Source organism: Pseudophryne corroboree, chromosome 10 (genome assembly GCF_028390025.1).
Source record: "Pseudophryne corroboree isolate aPseCor3 chromosome 10, aPseCor3.hap2, whole genome shotgun sequence".
NCBI classification, from domain to species: Eukaryota; Metazoa; Chordata; class Amphibia; order Anura; family Myobatrachidae; genus Pseudophryne; species Pseudophryne corroboree.
In genome coordinates this window covers 148755165-148778926 of record NC_086453.1, presented here as the reverse complement: position 1 = coordinate 148778926, position 23762 = coordinate 148755165, and the positions used below count along the sequence as shown (strand labels likewise).

General features: G+C 42.6%; 1 protein-coding gene across 1 annotated transcript in view; it reads left to right on the top strand.

Annotated features, from left to right (window-relative positions):
* The first annotated feature begins 611 nt into the window (after positions 1-611).
* Positions 612-23762, top strand: part of LOC134965102 (immunoglobulin superfamily member 1-like) — a 240861-nt gene continuing 217710 nt past the window's right edge. The window contains exon 1 of the mRNA XM_063941650.1: positions 612-660. Within this exon, the coding sequence (XP_063797720.1) occupies positions 621-660 (40 nt within the window). The 5' untranslated portion in view covers positions 612-620. The remainder of the gene's footprint in view (positions 661-23762) is intronic.

Here is a 23762-nt window from a genome sequence, read left to right as displayed (position 1 = left end):
CTTTTCAGACGAGGCCATTCCCATTTAAATGAGGCCACACCCATTTAGATGAGGTCATGCCCCCTTGCCGGGTGCGCGCGCAAGTTTTTTTTTTTATCTAGGTGTGTGTGTGTGGGGGGGGGGGCACATTTTATGTCATGGGGGGGCGCATTTTTAAATCTCGCACTGGGAGCCAAATTGGCTAGAAACAGCCCTGGGTGCCTTGAAGACCTAGTTTGGGAATCACTGGATGTAGATAGAAGAGAAAGTCTGCTGCCTAATCCCAGACCCTGTGTGATATCCAGGTGACTCAGGGTTACATATACAGTACATGGATTTTTCTGTTCTTTGAAAGTTGAATGAATCATAAGATTCAGTATACTGTACACCTGAAGTTTCTGCCAGTGCAAGTATCAAATTGTCACTTTTTAAATTATTTTTATATTTTAGATAAAAGAAAATATGAAACAAAAAACAACAACAGATTTTTAACTGATTAATTATATTTATAATTACTAAAATAGTGTTTAGAGGTTGCCTGACAAAGACTGCAAATGGGAAGGTGGAGTTTGCCAAGTTTCATTTACTGTTAAAGTTCCTTCTTTAAAAATGTTATTTTGTTACAGCAAAGCTTCAGTGGAATGAAGATGAGTCAATATATTTTCATCTGTGTCAGGATCTGTGAGTATTGTATATATACCGTATATTTTTTTTTGCTTTTTGGCTCTTTAATGTAGTTTTCAATATTGTCTTCGTAACAACGTAATACTTTTGTATGTATTATATACTGTACTTGAGGCTGAAACTCACAGAGGGTTGATTTTCTTCTAATCAAACTGTATTTATTAAATTATTTATTGTTTGGGTTTCCAGCAGTCCTTTCAAAACTTCAGTACCAAACGTATTGCATGTGTCTTCTTCTTTCTCAAGAAGAAATGTTAGTGTTACAAAGAAAACATAAAAACTTAATTTAAATGGACACATTAAAGTAGTGGCAGGGCTGGTGCAGGTATGGGTCATTAGGTCGACAAGATTTAGGTCGACCACTATTGGTAGACATGATCAAAAGGTCGACATGAATAAGGTCGACATGGAACAAGGACGACATGAGGTTTTTTTTACTTTTTTGGTGTCGTTTTCTTCATAAAGTGACCGGGAACCCCAATTAGTGCACCGCGTCCCCTCGCATGGCTCGCTTCACTCGCCATGCTTCGGGCAAGGTGCCTCTTTCCGCTACCGCTGTGCTCGTCACAGGTTACTGTTCCCAATTGTAGTCCACGTGGATCGTAAAGTATGAAAAAACTCAAAAAAATTTAAAAAAGTGAAAATCTCACGTCGATCTTGTTCATGTCAACCTAATGACCATGTCCACCTTTTGACCACGTCGACTTAATGCATGTCAACCAATAGTGGTCGACCTAGGTCTTGTCGACCTAATGACCGTAAGCCTCTGGTGCAAGGTCTCTTTGCACCAATCTTCAGCCTATCCTGCAATCCCCACCACCACATGCAGGTGGCCACTAGTTGGGCTGGGGTGAATTGCATCATTATACATATACACAGAAAAGTGTATAAAGTGAAAAAGTATATTGGCCCTCATTCAGAGTTGATCGCTAGCTGCTTTCGTTCACAGCGCAGCGATTAGGTAAAAAAGCGGCACTTCTGCGCATGCATATGGTGCGCACTGCTACTTTAACAAATACTGATGTAGTTTTACACAAGCTCTAGCAACGCTTTTCAGTCGCACTGCTGGCCGCAGAGTGATTGACAGGAAGTGGGTGTGTCTGGGTGGTAACTGACCATTTTTAGGGAGTGTGTGTAAAAACACAGGCGTGCCAGATAAAAACGCAGGAGTGGCTGGGGAAACGTAGGCGTGCCTGGCCGAACGCAAGGTGTGTTTGTGACGTCAAAACAGGAACTAAACATTCTGAAGTGATCGCTAGCTAGGAGTAAGTCTCGAGCTACTCAGAAACTGCACAATCTTTTTTTGTAGCAGAACTGCGATCCTTTCGTTCACACTTCTGCTAAGCTAAGATACACTCCCAGAGGGCGGCGGCTTAGCGTTTGCACTGCTGCTAAAAGCAGCTAGCGAGCGATCAACTCGGAATGAGAGCCAATATACTTTAACTTTCAAATCGTTGAGTGACGACCAGTTTTTCTGCCGATGTATACACACTAGCTGGAATGTTAGGAATTTTATAGGACACTGAGTCCAATTTCACATTTTTGCTGAGTGCCACGAAAAGAAACAAAAAATAATAATATATATATATATATATACAGTATATATATATATATATATATATATATATATATGCAAAGTAAGAATGCTTTCAAAAATAGAAATGTTAATAGTTTATTTCTATCAGTTAACAAAATGCAAAGTGAATGAACAGAAGAGAGAGCTAAATCAAATCAATATTTTGTGTGACCCCTTCGAAACAGCATCAGTTCTTCTAGGTGTATTTGCACACAGTTTTTGAAGAAACTCGGCAGGCAGGTTGTTCCAAACATATTTGAGAACTACCTGTATCAACAGATAATCTGTGGATGTAGGCTTGCTCAAATCCTTCTGTCTCTTCATGAAATCCCAGACAGACTCCATGATGTTGAGATCAGGGCTCTGTGGGGATCATATAATCACTTCCAGGACTCCTTGTTCTTCTTTATGCTGAAGATAGTTCTTAATGGCATTGGCTGTATGTTTGGGGTAGTTGTCCTGCTGCAGAATAAATTTGGAGCTAATCAGATGGTAACCTGATGGTATTGCATGATGGAATATACCTTCCTTTTTTATTGCACATTTTATATTAAGTTGCTGAATGTAACAGATTCTGAAAACATATAATAATAAATGTTCAATAGTTTGACAACCTATTAGTCACTTAAACCTCCAAATGTTTCAACAGCATCCAAATTTTATGTGTATTCATTCTTGATTATGGTTTGTATTTTTCACTGTTCTTTGGAAAACACTTCTCACCTGTTGCTAAATTACTGGTAATATAGCATATGTGGCTGGCATTGGACAGGTTGGTGATGGGGTCTGACAGTGCATGCCCATCTGCTCCAAAACCCCCACTCTACTGATTTAAGCCACACCAACGTTTTAGTTATGGATCCCATTGAGTGTCACATCCTGCATTTAGTTCAGCGATATTGTTCAGTTCTCTTATGTGCAAGTGTTTGAAATCTCCAACCATATTATTACTGATTCAAGTTTATTGTCTGTGAAGGCCATTCTATTATTTTAATATGTCATTCCTGTAACTATCCCATGGGAGGGTGGTCTTCTGGATGCCGGCGGCCGGGCTCCCGGCAACCACCATACCGGCGCCGGAATTTCCGACCGCTGGCATACCGACATCTTTTCTTTCTCTTGGGGGTCCAAGACCCCCCTGGAGGGAGAATAGATAACGTAGTGCGCCACCGGGCCTGCAAGAGGCTCATTTGCGCTCGCCCAGCTGTCTGTATGCCGACGGTCGGGATTCCGGCGCCAGTATGCTGGTCGCTGGGAGCCCGACCGCCGGCATACCATACTACACCCGCCATGGGATGTTTTGTATTGTCCTGCTGAAATATCCAAATCTAATTTTTCCATCTTCAATATCTTCACTAAACTTTAGGACATTACCGAAGTTTCTAGGATTTGATAATTAGTTGATATCATGCTTCTGTCCACCCAGAGGTGGTTTAAGAGAGAAGGGGGGCCATGCACAGGCTCCATAAGGGCCCCCTCCTCTCTGGCAGCGTAGTAGAGTCTACTGCGCATGTGCAGGTATCCAGTAACATGGCATAACATGTGCCATGCTCCCAGAGACTTCTCTATTGCTCATGCACAAATCACTGATTTCTGCTTTTATGCAGCGCCGGCCGACGGGGGACTCCAAAGAGGTAAGTATAATTTGGGTGCACCTATTATAGATGCATCATAGTGTCCACTGTCAGCATCCGGAGTCTTTCCTCCGGTTCTGGACCCTGCGGCCTTCCTGTTAGATGGTTGGTGTGACTGCGGCAGATAGGAGCTGTGGCAGTGAGGTCCTCCGGTGCTGCAGCCGGTTGTCTGGAGGTCGGGGTCCGGGTCCTGGGGAGCGGAGCATGGCAGCCGGAGGTGTCTGTTTCCAAGTGTTCTGTTGCTGGAGTGCAGCGTCTGGGAGGCTGAGGCCCCAGGTAGTGGCTGTGTGCTGATTCCACATGTGTCCTCTGTGCAGGGAGCCACCATGTTGAAGACCAAGCCAAGCCACTATGTATCCCAGTTCGCATCCAGCCAATCCAGTGCAGTCTTCCCTTATAAAAAGGGGTTGATACTTAGTCATGGTGCCAGTGCTTCAAGTTACTTGCTGCTGTAAGGTCCTCAAGCTCTGTGCTCCCAGGTTAACCCCTGGTATCCTGGTTCTGTTGTGGCCGCCCGGTGGTCAATTCTGTTATTGCAGTCCTTTACTCCCAGTCCACCTGCTCTTGCAGTTTAACCGCTGGATCCTCTATCTGGTAGAGGGTCTCCGTTTGCTAACGGTGCTCACAGGGGTCCTCTCTTCAACATCATTCTTCAAGTTGTCTCTTCATTCAGTGTTCTTCAGCATCGTTTACAAATCCCAAGTCACCTCTTCATTCCGTGTTTTTCAGCATCGTTTACAAATCACAAGTCATCTCTTCATTCAAAGTTCTAAAGCCTCATTTACAAATCACAAGTCACTTCTTCATTCAGTATTCTTCAGCATCGTTTATACGTCGCAAAACAGTTCGTCTTTCAGAATTCACTCAGACTTATCTCCTAGTCATTGTGTATGATTGAGGGCTCAATAAAGCTGAATTATTCTTCAGTGTATCGTTCTCGTTCATTGTCCTCATTGCCTACCTATCTACATCTTCGGGGTCTAAGTCTTCAATCCATGAGTAAGAACTACATTCAGCCACCTCGTTTCCTTCCTTTGCCGATGGCTGCTCCCTCAGTTAATTTATAAGTCGTCAGATCCCCAACTCAAGCCAAGCGTGACAGTAAGCACTGGGCCCATGGATCCGATGAGTGATCAGGCTTCTGGGGGTGATGCAGCCTCAGACATCCTATCATGTTTAAATAAACAGTAAGCTATGCAAACTCAAATCGTGCAGTTTATGCAAAGTATGTAAGCCTGTCTCGACTCTCTCCATGCAGTCATATCTGTACCTCAAGTGCCAGTTTCCGTTCCTGCCACTCCAGTTCTAACAGCTTCTGTGCCAGTTCCACTTCCACAGTTGCAATTACCTTCACCTAGTAAGTTCCACGGATTCCTCAACCAATGTTAGATTCAGTTTGAGTTACAGTCTGTGAATTTCCCAGCCGCCCGGACCAGGATAGCTTATATTATTTTTCTGCTGACCGGTCAGGCGTTGGAATGGGCATCTCCTCTGTGGGAGAGAGCGGATCCCATTATTTCAAATTACTCAGAATTTGTATCAACTTTTCGCAAGATTTTCATTGAACTGGGCAGGACTTCTTCAGCTTCTTTGGAAATTCTGCGTTTGCTACAGGGAACTCGAACCGTCAGTCAATACGTTATCCAGTTTTATACCCTTCTCTTCCGAACTTGGTTGGAACGAAGAGGCTCTCATAGCAGCTTTCTGGCATGGTCTTTCAGACAATATTAAGGATGATCTAGCAACCGTAGACATTCCAGACAAGTTGGACAAACTAATCTCTCTATGCAACAAGTTGGATCTGAGGTATAGAGAGCATTGCTTGGAGCGATCAAAGTCAGACCGTCCGAGTTCTCGGGTTGCTCCTCTTCCTAGACCATCTTCTCCATCCACAGAGGAACCCATGCAGATTAACCAGTCCCATCTCACTGATGAAGAACGACAGAGGTGGAGACGAGGAAACCTCTGTATGTATTGCGGAGCAGCTGATCACTTTGTTAAATCCTGCAGTAATCGGCCGGGAAACTCCTGCTCCTAACTTACGCAGGAGAGGTTAAGTTAGGAGTCTCCTCGGAATTACCTTTCAGGAAAGAATCTGTGCTTACCATTTGTCTAGAGCTCTCCTCCTCTTCTCTTTTTGTTTCTGCACTACTCGACTCTGGAGCAGCAGAGAGTTTTATCACCTTGGCACTAGTCAAGCAGACTGGAATTCAGACGGTGAAGTTGGAATCGTCCTATTTCAATCAATGCAGTTGATGGAAGCTACATCCCCGAAAGAACCACTACTCACTGCACTGTTACTCTCAAATTAAATGTTGGAGTTCTTCATTCAGAAAACATCTATTTCCTAGTAATTCCTAAAGCCTCTCAAGAGTTAATTCTTGGATTCCCTTGGCTACAAAGACATAATCCCGCATCGATTGGCAAACTATGGATGTGCTCGCTTGGGGTGAATCTTGCTTCTATGAGTGCTTGGCGTCTGTGAAACCTCTTTGCAATTGGAATCCTTCTGAACTCCCGGTAGTCTATCAGGACTTTCAAGATGTCTTTAGCAAACAGGGAGCTGACACTTTGCCTCTTCATCATAGTTAGGACTGTCCCATTGTTTTGATACCTTGCAAGACTCCTCCAAGAGGTTGAATATACCCTTTATCCCTTCCAGAGACCCAGGCCATGTCAGACTACATTTCGGAAAATCTCAGTAGGGGTTTTATTCGCCCCTCTTCCTCCCTGGCCTGGGCAGGTTTTTTTCGTGAAAAAGAAGGACGGGGGTTTACGGTCATGCATAGACTACTGGGTTTGAATGAGATCACTGTGAAGCACAGATATCCTCTGCCCCTAATTCCCGAGTTATTCGATCGAGTGAAAGGGGCCACTGTTCTTCTTTACAGTTGTCTAGTGGTATACTTGGACGATATTCTAATTTTTTGTAAAGATTTGAAGGTCTATCGTGAGCAAGTCAAAGGGGTCTTAAACCGTCCTAGGAAGAATTATCTTTTTTGCAAGATAGAAAAGTTCACCTTTGAGGTACCCTACATCTCCTTTCTTGGTTATATCATCTCCAGACAGGAGCTACAGATGGATTCAACCAAGGGCCAAGCGATTCATGATTGAACTTTTCCTACCACTCTAAAAGGGATTCAACAATTTCTTGGCTTTGCCAACTTTTACAGAAAATTTATCAAGGACTACTCCACTATTATTGCCCCAATTACCATGTTAACCAGGAAAGGAGCCAATCCTTCGATTTGGCCACATGAAGCTCTGAAAGCCTTCACATTCTTAAAAGAGGCCTTCATGTCCGCTCCAATTCTTCGCCAACCTGATCTCAGTCGCCCCTTTCAGGTGGAAGCAGATGCTTCTTTGGTGGGAGTCGGGGCAGTTCTTTCTCAGCTCTTTGAAGATAAGAAAAGTCATCCGTGTACATATTTGTCTCAAAGATTCTCCCAAGCAGAGCAAAATTATCCTATTGGTGAACAAGAACTGTTGGCCAAAAAATTAGCTTTTGAAGAGTGGTGATATTTATTAGAGATAGCTGAACACCCTATCTCTGTTATCACGGATCACAAGAATCTTCTGTACCTCCAGACAGCTCATTGTTTAAACCCACGGCAAGCCAGGTGGGCTCTCTTCTTCTCTCGGTTCTCCTTCAAACTCTCTTACCGCCCAAGAACCTTAAATCGAAGAGCAGATACAATTTCTCGTTCTTTTCAAACGGATGATTCTCTCGAATCCTCTGAGAAACAATTTGTTCTGAATCCGGCTTCATTTGCTTCAACTCAAACTGTTCCTTTTCCTCCTCTGGGGAGAACTTTTGTGGCACCAAAACTTTGCAGAAAATTGCTTACATGGGCTCATTCTTCGTCTTTCATGGGTCATGCCGGTGGTCTTAAGATTCTCGAGTTCATTCAGTGATTCTGCTGGTGGCCTCATCTTAAAATGGATGTCTTTGAATTTGTAGCAGCATGTTCCAAGTGTGTGCAACATAAAAGTCCACGAACATCTCCCTCAGGTCTTCTTCATCCACTACCAACACCTCAAAAGCCTTGGACTCACATCTCTATGGATGTCATAACTGATTTGCCAGTCTACAGAGGGCACAACACTATTTAGGTCATTGTGGACCAATTTTCGAAGATGGCTCACTTCATACCCCTCAGCGGTCTTTCCTCTGCTTCTCAGCTATCCAAATTGTTTTTTTTTCAGAGATTTTTCATTTGCATGGTCTCCCACAGGAATTAGCTTCTGATCAGGGTCCTCAATTCATGGCCAAGTTCTGGAAAGCTCTCAAGTCTGTCCTAGGAATCAAGTTGAACTTCTCTTTAGCCTATCATCCTCAGACTGACAGACAGACTGAAAGAGTCAACCAAGATCTGGAAACTTTCTTACGGATGTTCATGTACCCTGCTCAGGATGACTGGATGGATTACCTCCCATTTGCTGAGTTCGCACATAATAACCTATATCGTTTTTCTACCAATTCCACTCTTTTCTTCGTTAACTACGGTTTTCATCCACAAATTCCTTCCTTCAAATCTCTCCCACCTCCCGAGGTTTCTGCTGCTGAATCTACTCTTCATCAGTTCACTAAGATTTGGGGACAAATTCATAAGGCACTACTTAAAACTTCCAGAAATATAAGACCTATGCCGATCGGAAACAGAGGGCTGTTCCTAGTCTCAAAGTGCGAGATCGTGTTTGGATATCCACCAGAAACCTCAGACTGTTTCTTACAAGGTGAAACTGCCTCCCTATTTGAAAATTCCCAATGCCTTTCACGTTTCTCTGCTAAAGCCTCTTGTACTAAATCGTTTTCGGGCAGCTTTCCCTAAATCTCCCAAGGTTGCAGCTGCTCAAAATGAGGAATTTGAGGTTCATAAGATTCTTGATTCCAGAAAGAGGTATGTTCGTGTCCAGTATCTCATATATTGGAGAGGATATAGTCCGGAGGAAAGATCTTGGGTGGCTGCAGAGGATGTTCATACTCCAAGACTGATTTGTGCCTTTCATGCCAAGAATCCCACGAAGCAGTGCGGGTGTTCGGAGACTACCCTAAAAAGGGGGGTTACTGTCAGCATCCAGAGTCTTACCTCCGGTTCTGGACCCTGCGGCCTTCCTGATAGCTGGCTGGTGTGGCTGTAGTGGATAGGAGCTGTGGCATCGAGGTCCTCCGGTGCGGTTGTCTGGAGGCCAGAGTCCGGGTCCTGGGGAGCGGAGCATGGCAGCCGTAGGTGTCTGTTTCCAAGTGTTCTGTTGCTGGAGTGCAGCGTCTGGGAGGCTGAGGCCTGAGGTAGTGGCTGTGTGCTGATTCCACATGTGTCCTCTGTGCAGGGAGCCACCATGTTGGAGACCAAGCCAAGCCAATAGGTATCCCAGTTCGCATCCAGCCAATCCGGTTCAGTCTTCCCTTATAAAAAGGGGTTGATGCTAAATCATGGTGCCAGTGCTTCAAGTTACTTGCTGCTGTAAGGTGCTCAAGCTTTGTGCTCCCAGGTTAACCCCTGGTATCCTGGTTCTGTTGTGATCGCCTGGTGGTCAGTTCTGTTATTGCAGTCCTTTCCTCCCAGTCCACCTGCTCTTGCAGTTTAACCGCTGGATCCTCTATCTGGTAGAGGGTCTCCATTTGCTAACGGTGCTCACAGCGATCCTCTCTTCAACATCGTTCAAGTCATCTCTTCATTTAGTTTTCTTCAGCATCGTTTACAAATCACAAGTCATCTCTTCATTCAGTGTTCTTAAGCCTCATTTACAAATCACAAGTCACTTCTTCATTCAATATACTTCAGCATCGTTTACACGTCACGAACATTTCGTCTTTCAGAATTCACTCAGACTTATCTCCTAGTCGTTGTGTATGATTGAAGTCTCAATAAAGCTGAATTAATCTTTCTACAGTGTATCATTCTCGTTCATTGTCCTCATTGCCTACCTATCTACATTTTCAGGCCTAAGTCTTCAATCCATGAGTAAGAACAGGGCCGGTTCAAGGGCGCTCTGCGCCCCGGGCAGGAAATGGGGCGTGGCCTAATACAGGGGGCGTGGTCAATTACGCCCTCTGTACATTAAAAGCGCCGCTTGAATGCTGAGCGGTGCGCGATGACATCATCGCGCACCGCACAGCAAAAGGTCCTCTCCACGAAGGGAAACTAGACGCTATGAGTCTAGTTCCCTTCGTAGAGAGGACCTTTGCTGTGCGGTGCGCGATGACGTCATCGCGCACCGCTCAGCAAAGTTACTCTCCAGGAAGGGAAACTAGACGCATAGCGTCTAGTTCCCTTCAGGAGGCGGACGGGGACGGGGACGGCAGCGGAGGCGGACAGGGACACAGCGGGCAGCAGTGGCGGATCTTGCCACGGTGCGGCGCCCTCCGGATGGCGCCAGCGCCCTCCGGAAGGCGGCGCCCCGGGCAAAAGTCCTGCTTGCCCGTGGCAAGATCCGCCACTGAGTAAGAACTACATTCAGCCACCGCGTTTCCTTCCTTTGCCGATAGCTGTTCCCTCAGTCAATTATCAGTCGTCAGATCCCCAACTCAAGCCAAGCGTGACATCCACCTTTATAGTATTACTTGTACTACCTCCGCCACACAACCACAAGGCATAATAGATTCACTCCCATGCATAATATTTTTTAAGTTATCCTTTCCTTTTAATATGTCATCTACAGTATTTTTTTATTTTCTAATAATTGAAGAGGCAAGTGGATGAAGGTGTTATGTTACGTTTATAAGAAACTGAGATATTTGCAATTAAAGATAACTTATTAGAACTTAAATATTGTCCATAGCACTTTTATCCCAAAAATATATCAGTAAACAGACTACAAATATTCAAAATAACATTGTTACTATGATGCCTAGGTCATAACACCGTCGTCCATTAAAAAAAAAAAATTATTCAGAAAATTGTTACTGTACATAACACCTTCATCCACTCGCCTCTTTATATACTTTCTATATGTGTATTTGTGTGTATATGTATTTGTGTATATACAGAGTATATATATATATATATATATATATATATATATATAAAAAGCATAAGTGACTGAGCTTCCGTTTATTTGCGTTCCACCAGACGTTTTGGATAACCGGATGTGACGTCACCGCTACATACAGGTTGAGTATCCCATATCCAAATATTCCGAAATACGGAATATTCCGAAATACGGACTTTTTTGAGTGAGATTGAGATAGTGAAACCTTTGTTTTCTGATGGCTCAATGTACACAAACTTTGTTTAATACACAAAGTTATTAAAAATATTGTATTAAATGACCTTCAGGCTGTGTGTATAAGGCAGTGGCGCACCCAGGGGGGGTTTCCGAGTACCCAGAAACCCCCCCTCCACTAAAAAAAAAAAAAAAAAAATTTTTTTTTTTTTTTGCTGCATGAGTATTATTAATGACTGTCTAGCGTCCTCTGCAGCCTGCTGTCTTCCTGGTGGCACTTGCAAGTGCAATAAAAGTTTACTTTATTTTAATTATAGTACATATATATCCATGTGCCTACATATATACACATGTATATACATACATACATACATACAAACACACACACACACACACACACACACACACACACGCACACACACACACACATGATATATATATATACATGTGTATATATATGTGTACTGTATGTGTGTGTATATATATATATATGTATGCATGTTTAATATGCTATGTATATGTGTATATGGGTTCACTACGATCTCCCGGCGGCCGGCCTCCCGGCGACCAGCATACCGGCCAGCCGCCGGCTTATCAACAGTGTGGCGAGCGCAAATGAGCCCCTTGCGGGCTCGCTGCGCTCGCCACGCTATGTGCGCCATACTATTCTATTCTCCCTCCAGGGGGGTCGTGGACCCCTACGAGGGAGAATAAGTGTCGGTATGCCGGCGGTCAGGCTCCCGGCGCCGGTATGCTGGTCGCCGGGAGCCCGACCGCCGGCATACTGAAGACCACCCGTGTATATGTATGTGTGTGTGTATATATATATATATGTGTGTGTGGATATATATATATATATATATATATATATATATGTGTAGATATATATATATATATATATATATATATATACACACACACACACACACACACACACACACACACTAGTTTTACGGACCCAGCATATACTGGGTCACCTCAGTCCCCACCCCCGTGATTGGCTCCGCCCAGTTCTGGAAACCCCCCCATGCAAATCCTGCGTTTGCCACTGTAAGGTGTATATGAAACATAAATGAATTGTGTGAATGTATACACACTTTGTATAATGCACAAAGTTATAAAAAATATTGGCTAAAATGACCTTCAGGCTGTGTGTATAAGGTGTATATGTAACATAAATGCATTCTGTGCTTAGATTTAGGTCCCATCACCATGATATCTCATTATGGTATGCAATTATTCCAAAATACGCAAAAATCCCATATCCAAAATTCCTATGGTCCCAAGCATTTTGGATAAGGGAGACTCAACCTGTACTATATAAATTTATAAATGTATTGTCTCAATAAGAATTGTTTTTCACGTGTGACCTAGCGGTATATCAATGACTTTAGAATGTCTTGTCTTTTATTTTTATTCACTTTGTTGCTGCCATTGAGACGGAAATGATGTTTTGTGCGTCTCTTTTGAGGCGGATATGACGTTTGCGTCTCACCACTGTCCCTTTCACCACCCGCCCGCTGAACTTCCCCGGATGCCCTCTGTGTATCGTCCCACGCCAGAGTCGATACACAGTTTAGCATACATTAGTATTTCAGCTAATAACATAGTCCGCTTCATGCACACGGTAATAGTCAGGTAACCATGCGTTCCATGGTTACCGGAAGCGGAAGTGACGCGATTTTGCGTTCCACCGCCGTCTTTTATCAGCTTTCTTATTTTCCCGCCCGCTAAATTCCCCATTATATTGTCCTACTTTTTATACATAATCAGCATACATAAGCTTTTTAGACATTATTTTAAGTCCGTTCCATGTACACGGCATTAGTGACGTAACTATGCGTTCCACAATTACCGGAAGCGGAAGTGACGCATTTTTGCGTTCCACCGGCGTTTCTTACACTATCTACTTATCTTTCTCATTTTTCTGTGTTAATCATAGATTCTTTATCTGCTCCTGCTACCTTTTTATTACAATACCATGCCAGCATTAACAGTTATGCATATCCTTTAATTTAATTTCCTGCTTTCCTGACAGGAAGTGATGTCACACCCACATGTTTGACATGTGACCACTCACCAGTACTATAAATTTCCTGTTTGTCCCCACTACCATTATCCCCTTGATGAAGTCCAAACAATAGGACGAAACGCGTTGGAACAGGGACCTGCTACTTTCCCCCTGGACTCCCCACATATGGACAGATAAGCTGTTTTGATTTTTCAATCCTGTACGTGTGCTACCTATACTTATGCACAGATGAACTGCCTATTTTAATTATATCCGTGTACGTCTGCTACTCGCATTTGTAAAACAAAGAGTTGCTGCCTACTCTCTGGACTCTCTTCATGTGGACAGATAAGCCGCTTTTATTTCTCAATCTTGTACGTGCGCTACCTGCAATTACGGATTTATGAATTGTTTTTATATAGACTTTTGTATGTTGGTTACCTGCATGTGTGGCAGGATTTTGTTTATTAAAATTGTTGTTGCTTGTTTTTTAACTCGCTCTCTTGAAAATTATTGGAATGAGCAAAAATTCCTAATTCTTGAGCTGCTGTAAAAATAATTGGTTTATTTTTTAAAAAAACAGTACACACTATGTTGCTTTCATTTTTTCTCCACATGTCCTGCCTCTAAGAGTCATCAGCCTGAAATTATTCGAAGCTAAGTTGTTACTTATTGTTATAACTTATTACACCTGAATGCACATACTTTTTCACCAACACTATTAGGTGCTTTTATATACTTCATTTTTTTTATCTTTATCCACACACTGTACTATAGCTGCCACTCATTCCATTGATGAGGTGTGTTGTATAAAAGGTTTCTAAAAAGAAAATCCTTCCTACCTTCGTGTTCTATTAGTTTTACCCAGGCACTTTCCTTCATTATTCATATATATATATATATATATTAGATATGAGTGGTTCGGATTACCTGGAATCTGAGCCCACCCGAGCTTCTGGTTTTCGAGTCAATCTGAGCCCAGGCTTCAGTTTTCCTGCAAGGCTCGGATTCCATTTTGAGGCAGAATGTCGGATTCTCCCTGGGTTTTGGATTCTATATAAGGACAACAGAGGGCACAACACTTGTGCCATTTCACTCCAGTCACGCCTCTGTGTGCTGCACTGTACTCTGCTTTGTCCATCTACAAGTGACTGCTGTGTGGTCAAACACAAGCTGTATCCAGTCTCCTTAGTCTAGTTCTGTCACACAATGGTGCTGCTCTGACTCCGCAGGCCATACCCCACCCACTGCGTTCACATTTGAGCAGTGTGACTCCATATTGTCCATTTAAATATATATATTTTTATTTTTATTTTTTTTAAACATATTTTTATTGGGTTTTCTTACAGGATAATAACAATAGTGATCATAACAGTAAAAGAGAAGGAAGAGTAAGATTAATGAAAAGACAGAATACATCACGTTAGTTATCATTAAGCCTGTCCAGACTTCAGGTGTGCAGGATTCAACATGAAATGTGATGATATGACATAAATTCTGAACATGTCAGAAAATGTGATAGATGATTAAATACAATGTAGCAATGTTACAGAGATGAGGTGACATTATAATAAATTTCAACAGATAATAATCCTGTCTGTCTTTTTTCATGTATACATAGAAATAGAATATCAAACATACTTCTCTTTTTCATAGAAACTTAGCATATAATCTAACCAGGGGAAGGAAGCGGGGGGGGGGTTATTTGATAGAAGATAGGCTCTGCGTTGAGGCGATATTTCTTGGTAAAGTTAGGATAGTACGAGTGACACAAATATTTTAAATTCAATCCAAGTAGGAGGGGGTGGGAGGGAGGAGCGTGACTCACATCAGTAGGGAAGAGAAACAGAACACACTGTGTGTTGGACCAGGAGAATTCTTTTATTAGATGAGGTCTGCTAATCGTTTGTAATACCACCAATCAGTGTTCTCATAGAGCTTGAAAATATTGGAACGTGTGATCTCATCAAGTGTGTCAATATATATACCCCATTTTCTATAAAAGTGAATTACCCCTTTTTCCAGGTCTGGAATTGTCGATTCTCTATCGAAATAAAGAATGTTGAGAAGCAAGGCTTTCACTACACTTAGTGAGGGGGAAGTTGACGAAATCCAATGTCTCATTACCACCTTTTTTGCCACCGTTACCAGAATTGTGAGAAAAGGGATCATGTTTGGTAACATACCCTATTGCTTCCAGGATTGAAAGTTAGCAAAGAGACAAGGGACTGGGTCCAGTTGAAGTTGTAATCTCAAAGTATTATTAATAAAATGTACAATCTTGTTCCAAAATTTTCTAATTTTGTGACAATGCCATATATGTACAAATGTCGCAGATGCAATAGCATATTTCAAACAGCATTTGAGTTCTGAGGGCATGTAATGTCGGCGTTGCATCTGAGTAATGTAGGCTCTATGTATCACCTTAGTATGGACCTCTTGTAGTAGAGAGGAGCCTAGCAGTTTCATAGAACGGTCATAGTGTTGAAAAATAGTAGCAGTGGAATCTATCACAGGGAGGTCTTTAGACCATTGAGATACTATTGAAGTACAGATCTTGTCTTTGTAAAGTGTTAACAGAGGGAGGTAGAGGAACTTCAATCTATAGGTATGGTGTCTTAGAAAGTGTAGCAATGTTTCTATTTCATCATGAATGGAGCCAGGCGGCGCTAAGCGGTGCAAAGATGAAACAAAGTGTTGAATTTGCATATAGGGGTAAATATGTTGTGAGGTGAGTCCAAATTTCTCCCGGAGAGCAGGAAAGGTATGTAATTTGCCTCCTGGGTCAAAGACATCCGAGGTAGCTCGGATGCCTTTCAAGAAGAGTCTGTGGAAAATGGTTGAGTCTCTTCCTGGATCAAATAGGGGGTTTCCCCGCAAGGAAATATGTTTGGTGTATTGATGGTTGCGTTTAAATTTTTTATTTTTATTAATTGACAGCCAGGAGGTATAAGTGTCTCTAAAGAGTGGGTTGAGGAGCAATCCGAGGGACAATTTTGCTCTTGGGGTATGGAGGATGGCGTTAGATGACATCGGGGTAAAATAGCGCAGAGTCTAATTCATAGTCAGTGAATACGCTGTGTTCTAGGAGCCAATCAGAGGCATATTGGAAGAAAATCGAGTGGGTATATAACAGTAGGTCAGGGAGACCCAGACCACCATGTCTGCGGGACATTTGTAGCTCTTTCTTTGCAATGCTTGATTTCCCTCCCTTCCAAAGGAATTTTTGGAAAGTGACATTTAAGGACGAAATGTCTGCATGGTTTAGACGTACAGGGAGCATCTGCATTAAGTACAGCAATTTAGGGAAAATAATATGTTTTATGACCGCCACCCTACCTAGCAAAGATAAAAGAAGAGACTTCCATACTTCCAGAGTATTAGAAATACGCAATATTAATGGAGTAAAGTTCAGTGCATAGAGATATGAGAGTTTAGCTGGAACTTGGATGCCTAAGTATTTGAAGTGTGTACGTTTGACAGTCATGGTGCATAAAGATGGGTCTGAGTGTATAAAATCTAGGGATCCGGACAGGGGTATCATTTCTGATTTGTCAATGTTTATTTTGTAGCCAGAGAACTTACTGAATCGGGCGATGATATCCATTACTACGGGTAGGGAGTGTTCAGGGTGTGATAAAAACAGTAGCATGTCGTCCGCAAATAGACAGACTCTTAGGTCTATGGAGCCTATGCGGATGCCTTGATAAAGAGGGGACTCGCAATGTGATTGCTATTGGTTCTAATGCAATATCAAATAATAATGGGGATCGAGGGCAGCCCTGTCTGGTACCTCTCAGTATGGGGATAGGTTGTGATAGGTAGCCATTGCATGACAATTGGGAAGTAGAGGATAGATATAAGGTTTTAATGATCTCGATGACGCCCTCTGGAAAGCCAAATTTGGACATGGTGGAGAAAAGATGACTCCAGAGCACCATGTCGAAGGCCTTCTCGGCATCTAGGGAAAGAATGGCACTAGGCAATGGAGAGGACGTTTGGGACGTTGAGAATATAGCCGAGAAGACCCTTCGAACGTTAGTGACGGAGTGTCGACCAGCCACAAATCCAGATTGATATTTGTGTATTATGGAGGGTAGGAGAATTTTTAATCTATCAGCTAGGATTTTCGTTAGGATCTTGTAGTCTAGGTTGAGTAGTGATATTGGTCTATAAGAGGAGGGGTTGCTAAGGTCTCTTCCTGGCTTTGGAATTAGTTTAATTATAGCAGAGTTAAAGTATTTAGGAAGAGTATGAGGGGTGATAATTTGATTATCTAGAGTTGTTAAAATAGGAATAAGGGGAGGAGCCAGAAGTTTATAGTATTCGGTTGTTAGACCATCCGGTCCTGGTGCTTTACCTGATTTTAGGTTAGAAATCGTATTTTTGACCTCTAATTCAGTTATTGGAGCCGTGAGGAGGTCAATAGCGGTTTGGCGAAGCGTTGGAACAGGTAGATGTTCCCAGAAGGATTCATCGGTGTTAGTGTCATGTGTGGGGGCAGAGTAGAGTGAGGTGTAGAAATCTGTCATGATCTCACAGAAAGTTTTAAGGGGTGAATCACCATAGGCAGGGATTGGCTGCGTAACAGATTTGTCAGGAGTTTTCCCACTTTGTTCCCAAATTTAAAGAAAAGGTGATCTTTACGGAAAGAGTATGTAGATTCCATTTTAGCAAGTAAGGCATCAAAATGGGTTTTTTGCGGTCAGCGGTGAGGTTACTTTCGGTCAACCGCTGACCGCAAAGTTCCCACCATTGGCTACAATGGAGCGCATAGGCGCTACATTGTATCTGTGCCGTGTGCTGCCTGACAGACACTACAGGAGCACACAGCCAATCAGGAGGGTGCCACGACATGGCGCTCCCTGATTGGCTGAAGGGACCCTCTTTGACAGGAGTCAGGGGGGGTCCTGGCAGTCAGGGAAAGGGGTCCCATGTGTAAACATGGGACCCCTTTCAGTGCGTGGTCGGGTTTCCGTTTTATTTTTTTGCCAAGTACGTGGATTATAGAGAAAAAAATGGTGAATAGAGTGTCACTGGCGCTAAATCCGTATGGATGTGTGAGAGACCCCAATGGCGGGGTTCTGTATCCCTGAAAGGGGACTAGGTCCTTTCAATAATAAAATAGTAACTCGATATCAATGGATATAAAAACACATGTAAATATTTATTGTTAAAAACATACAATACGTGAATACTGAAAGTGCATGGTGACCATGGACAATCCAAGAAAGTGACTTGTGCTGTTTTTCTTTATAAACCACTAAAAGTGCTCTCACCCTTTTGCTATGGTGCGGTGGGCTATCTTATAGAATAAGCTGGTGTGGTCCTGGGCTGAATTAGCCTAGCACCACCGCGGAAGATTTATCAGCATGGATTCACTCCCAGTTCACATGTGCTTCTCCTCAGTCCAGCTAATTCAGCCCAGGACCACACCAGCTTATTCTATAAGCTAGCCCACCGCACCACAGCAAAAGGGTGAGAGCACTTTTAGTGGTTTATAAAGAAAAACAGCACAAGTCACTTTCTTGGATTGTCCATGGTCACCATGCACTTTCAGTATTCACGTATTGTATGTTTTTAACAATAAATATTTACATGTGTTTTTATATCCATTGATATCGAGTTACTATTTTATTATTGAAAGGACCTAGTCCCCTTTCAGGGATACAGAACCCCGCCATTGGGGTCTCTCACACATCCATACGGATTTAGCGCCAGTGACACTCTATTCACCATTTTTTTCTCTATATGCCATATTGGGAATTGGTGTTTTTTCCCCAACCGAATAAGTGTGTCTGGGCAGCTCTTTTTGTTTCACTGCGCAATTCTGGTATTGTATTAATTTTCTTTTGAAGTACGTGGATTATTCAAAGGTCGGATTCTACCCTGGATTATGTGAGTATATTTTTAAACACAGGTACCCCTAGGATTCTACATGGAGAAGAGGACCGAGCCACGTGGGAACATAGGTAAGTATGTATGTATGTATGTATGTATGTATGTATGTATGTATGGAGGTGTGCATGTATGTAATAAACTTATACTGTCACGGTGTGTGTGTCCTGTTTTTTTGGGGGTATTTTTTTAGTAGTAGTACTACAGGTACCATCGGGCCTGGTTTTCCACCGCATGCTGGTACTTGTGGTTCTCCAAGTACCAGCTTGCGGGGGAGGCTTGCTGGGACTTGTAGTACTGCTACTAAAAACAATATTCAGAATTTTACACAAGGCTATCAGCCCCCCATCCGCCGCCCTTGGATGGGGGGGGACAGCCTCGGGCTTCACCCCTGGCTCTTGGGTGGCTGGAGGGGGGGACCCCTTGATTGAAGGGGTCCCCACTCCTCCAGGGTACCCCGGCTAGGGGTGACTAGTTGGGTATGTAATGCCAGGGCCGCAAGGACCAGTATAAAAGTGTCCCCCGGCTGTGGCATTATGTACCTGGCTAGTGGAGCCCGGTGCTGGTTTTAAAAATACGGGGGACCCCTACGCTTTTTGTCCCCCGTATTTTTGGAACCAAGACCAGGCGCAGAGCATGGTGCAGGTCGATTAAATATGGGGGAACCCCTGTCATTTTCCCCCCCATATTTTTTCAACCAGGACCGGCTCAAAGAGCCCGAGGCTGGTTATGCTTAGGAGGGGGGACCCCACACAATTTTTTTTAACAGATTTAACACTAAACAGACCCTTTCCCATAGATAACCATGCACAGATCTCACTGATCCGTGCATGGTTATCCAAACTCGACTGGAAAAAGCAGGTCTATTTTTTTGCTGCTTTTTTTAACGAATCGAAAAAAAACAGACCCGCACTTGAGCACTCAGAAACTAACACCCAAATACGAATGGATAGTGAATGCCCGTATTCTATGAAATAACAGCCGCGTTTGACCGATGGTCTATTCATTCGTATTTCGGAACGTTGTCATTCAAACCATTACGAATAGACCAGACACTGCCGAGATTGGTGCTTAGTGAATTCCCGGATTGGGACTTAGAAAAAAAAACACAAATCGGCCAAACTCGGATTTTTAGTAAATACTGGCCATTGAGTGTACACACTGGACAAGATTGTAACAAATCTCGCTCAGATCGGCCCTTCTGAGCAAGATCTTTCATTTTCTCGTCTAGTGTGTATAGGGCTTAATGGAATAAATAAAATGTAAAAGTTGAATCAGATAAAAGCAATGTCCAATCAGACGACAGATGATTCTTCTTTAAATGTCTGGTCATCTACATGTAAAACAGACAAAGAAAAAAAAGAGAACACAATACTGTAAAACCTTCAAGGATATGGCACCCCAGGAGACTAAAGTTGGGAAAGGTATTCCAGATACTAAAGACCTCCACAAACTGTAGTTTGAAAAAGGCAAAAATAAATTCCAATCTCCCTTCCAAGTGCTATAGCGATAAAAAAAAACAAAAAACCCTTAAGATATTTTGCTAAGTTGTCTCACATGATCCCAGTGACAAATTGGATAAAAATTATTTTTATAGAAAAATTCTGGTGGCACTGGAGTCTAGAAGATCAGGAAGAGTGATCTATCCAGAGGGACAGCCAATTGAAATAGAGATAGAACAGTCACCCTGAATGGAAAGTGAAGTGAGAATAATTGTCCTCTCTTGAAACATTAGAATGCGGCAACTCTTAAAAGCTTAAGACAGGAGGCAAGAAAGTCATCAGTGAAGGCACAGGTTACTCCTGAACCTCCATTCACGCTTGTGGTAGAACGACAGACTGATCCGTATGAGGAACGGGTTAACCGCCTGCTGTTCAGGCGGTGACTCTACCTTTTCCTCACACTTGGTTAATGTACTGTCTATATCAGGCCTGGTTGTTGAATTGTGTCTGTTCTATAATGAGAAAGGATGTATTACGGTGAATCATTATGTGTTGTGCTGTAATCGTGCTATACAGGTTGAGTATCCCTTATCAAAATGCTTGGGACCAGAGGTATTTTGGATATGGGATTTTTCCGTATTTTGGAATAATTGCATACCATAATGAGATATTATGGTGATGGGACCTAAATCTAAGCACAGAATGCATTTATGTTACATATACACCTTACACACACAGCCTGAAGGTCATTTTAGCCAATATTTTTTATAACTTTGTGCATTAAACAAAGTGTGTCTACATTCACACAATTCATATATGTTTCATATACACCTTATACACACAGCCTGAAGATCATTTAATACAATATTTTTAATAACTTTGTGTATTAAACAAAGTTTGTGTACATTGAGCCATCAGAAAACAAAGGTATCACTATCTCACTAAAAAAAGTCCGTATTTCGGAATATTCCGTATTTCGGAATATTTGGATATGGGATACTCAACCTGTACTATGATACTGATTATAATGCTATGCTGTGATGCCACTATGCTGATACTACTATGCTGCAACACTTCTAGGATGATGCTGTAACACTGCCTTATTACTGCAGAAACACTACTGTGCTGCTGTGAGTATTAAATAAAATGCCAGAGTGTTTATTTATGACAAGACTCTACTTGAAACTTCCCTGCTACCATGCAATCCCAGAGAGAGACATAAATTTCCCAATTGCATGGGTCCTTCAGATGTTCCTTCAGATGTTTGTCATGGGGACTGCATCTGACAAGTTATTCAGCTCATAGTACAATGCAGTGGCGTAAATTCATCCCAGTTGCCCAGAGGCAAGATAAATATTGGCGTGCCCCCCCCCATATTTAGAAAAATATATGTATGAATGAATGTGTGTGTGTGTGTGTGTGTGTGTGTGTGTGTGTGTGTATAGAGTACTCTGAAAAAAATGTATATATTGTATATATAGATTTCCTTATCTTTTATTTTACATTACACATTTCTTAGCAGTCATACCCAGGATTGGAGCCCATCACCTGTAACAATGACAGCAGACACTTTACTGATGGATCTATTTGCTTCTGTACAGGAAGCATGAGAATTATAATAACTATATGAAGTTGCGTGTAATTGTCAGAGAAGTAACTTCGTGTAGTTAGAAGTAGTTAGAATTCTCATGTTTCCTATACAGGACAAATAACTTCATCAGTAAGGTGTCGGCTTCCAGTGTAATAGGTCTTGGTTTATAATCCTGGGTATGGCACTTGAAAAATGTGTATCTACAGTATTATAAAAAGGGTGTGATTTGTAAGGTGCAGGGACCAGTGAGGAAGTCAACCACTGAAGAGATAGCGGCAGCTACTGTATCAATTAACTTAATTCAATGGAGTCACAGAATGGGAGGAGAGGTGCCCCCTTCAGAGCAGGAGCCCGGCGGCAGATGACTCCGTTGCCTCCCAGAGTTACGCCTCTGGTACAATGTCCTCACTCCTATCCTTGAGATCATTCTTGGAGTCAGATATCCACTTTATTATTAAGGATATCAATTCAATGAGGATGGCAGTTCGCAGTATGGCAACACCTCTTTGTTGCAATCAAAAAGACCTTGCGTCTGAGGCTAAAGTATGGAATTGTTTCACTTACTGACCTATTGTCTGGGTCTCCTAATGGAACCAGAGAATACTAGCAGCTGCAAAAAAGTATGCCCAGGCAAAAAGGAGTTATTACATTCTCATAGTTAAAAGGCCTAGGCCAGAGTTTACCCCAGATTAGCAAAATTGTGCAATCCACTTTGGTTTTATTGAAAGGAAAGGCACAAGGAAAAGTTTGAAATTAATTGCAAACTGATTTAGGAACATTTGGATTGTTTTTAAATCCCAATCATATTTGACCAGTATGTGGATCAAAAAAGTGGATGCAACTGCCGGTGTGACAAGTAATATCTGTAGCCTACTGCCAGCAGAGATGGAGGAAGTGTTGCCTAAAGGTTATCCTGATGGACAGAAATTGTGGGGGTCATTCCAAGTTGTTCGCTCGTTATTTTTTTCTCGCAACGGAGCGATTAGTCGCTAATGCGCATGCGCAATGTCCGCAGTGCGACTGCGCCAAGTAAATTTGCTATGCAGGTAGGTATTTTACTCACGGCATTACGAGGTTTTTTCTTCGTTCTGGTGATCGTAATGTGATTGACAGGAAGTGGGTGTTTCTGGGCGGAAACAGGCCGTTTTATGGGAGTGTTTGAAAAAACGCTGCCGTTTCTGGGAAAAACGCGGGAGTGGCTGGAGAAACGGAGGAGTGTCTGGGCAAACGCTGGGTGTGTTTGTGACGTCAAACCAGGAACGACAAGCACTGAACTGATCGCACTGGAAGAGTAAGTCTCGAGCTACTCAGAAACTGCACAGAGAAGTATTTTCGCAATATTGCGAATTTTTCGTTCGCAATTTTGATAAGCTAAGATTCACTCCCAGTAGGCGGCGGCTTAGCGTGTGCAAAGCTGCTAAAAGCAGCTTGCGAGCGAACAACTCGGAATGACCCCCTATATCGTCTCGGCAGAAGTAGTCTCCCACATTTCCAGTCTTCCAATGAAGTATTGCAGCCTATCTGTTTTTGCTTTTAGATTTCATGCTGGATCCATTTTGGGTCAGATTTTAAACTATATCTTTCAGTGTGTATACACGGGATCACTGGTGCAAGTAGACATTTTATCTTAGTAGTACTGATACCAAAAATGGGTGTGGTCACGTGTCACGAGGGGGCGTGGTCACACAAAATTAGGAGAGTGGCTACATGACAATAGGGGCATGGCCAAATTATGCCATACACTGTAATGCCCCTTACACATTATGCCAAACACCGTAAT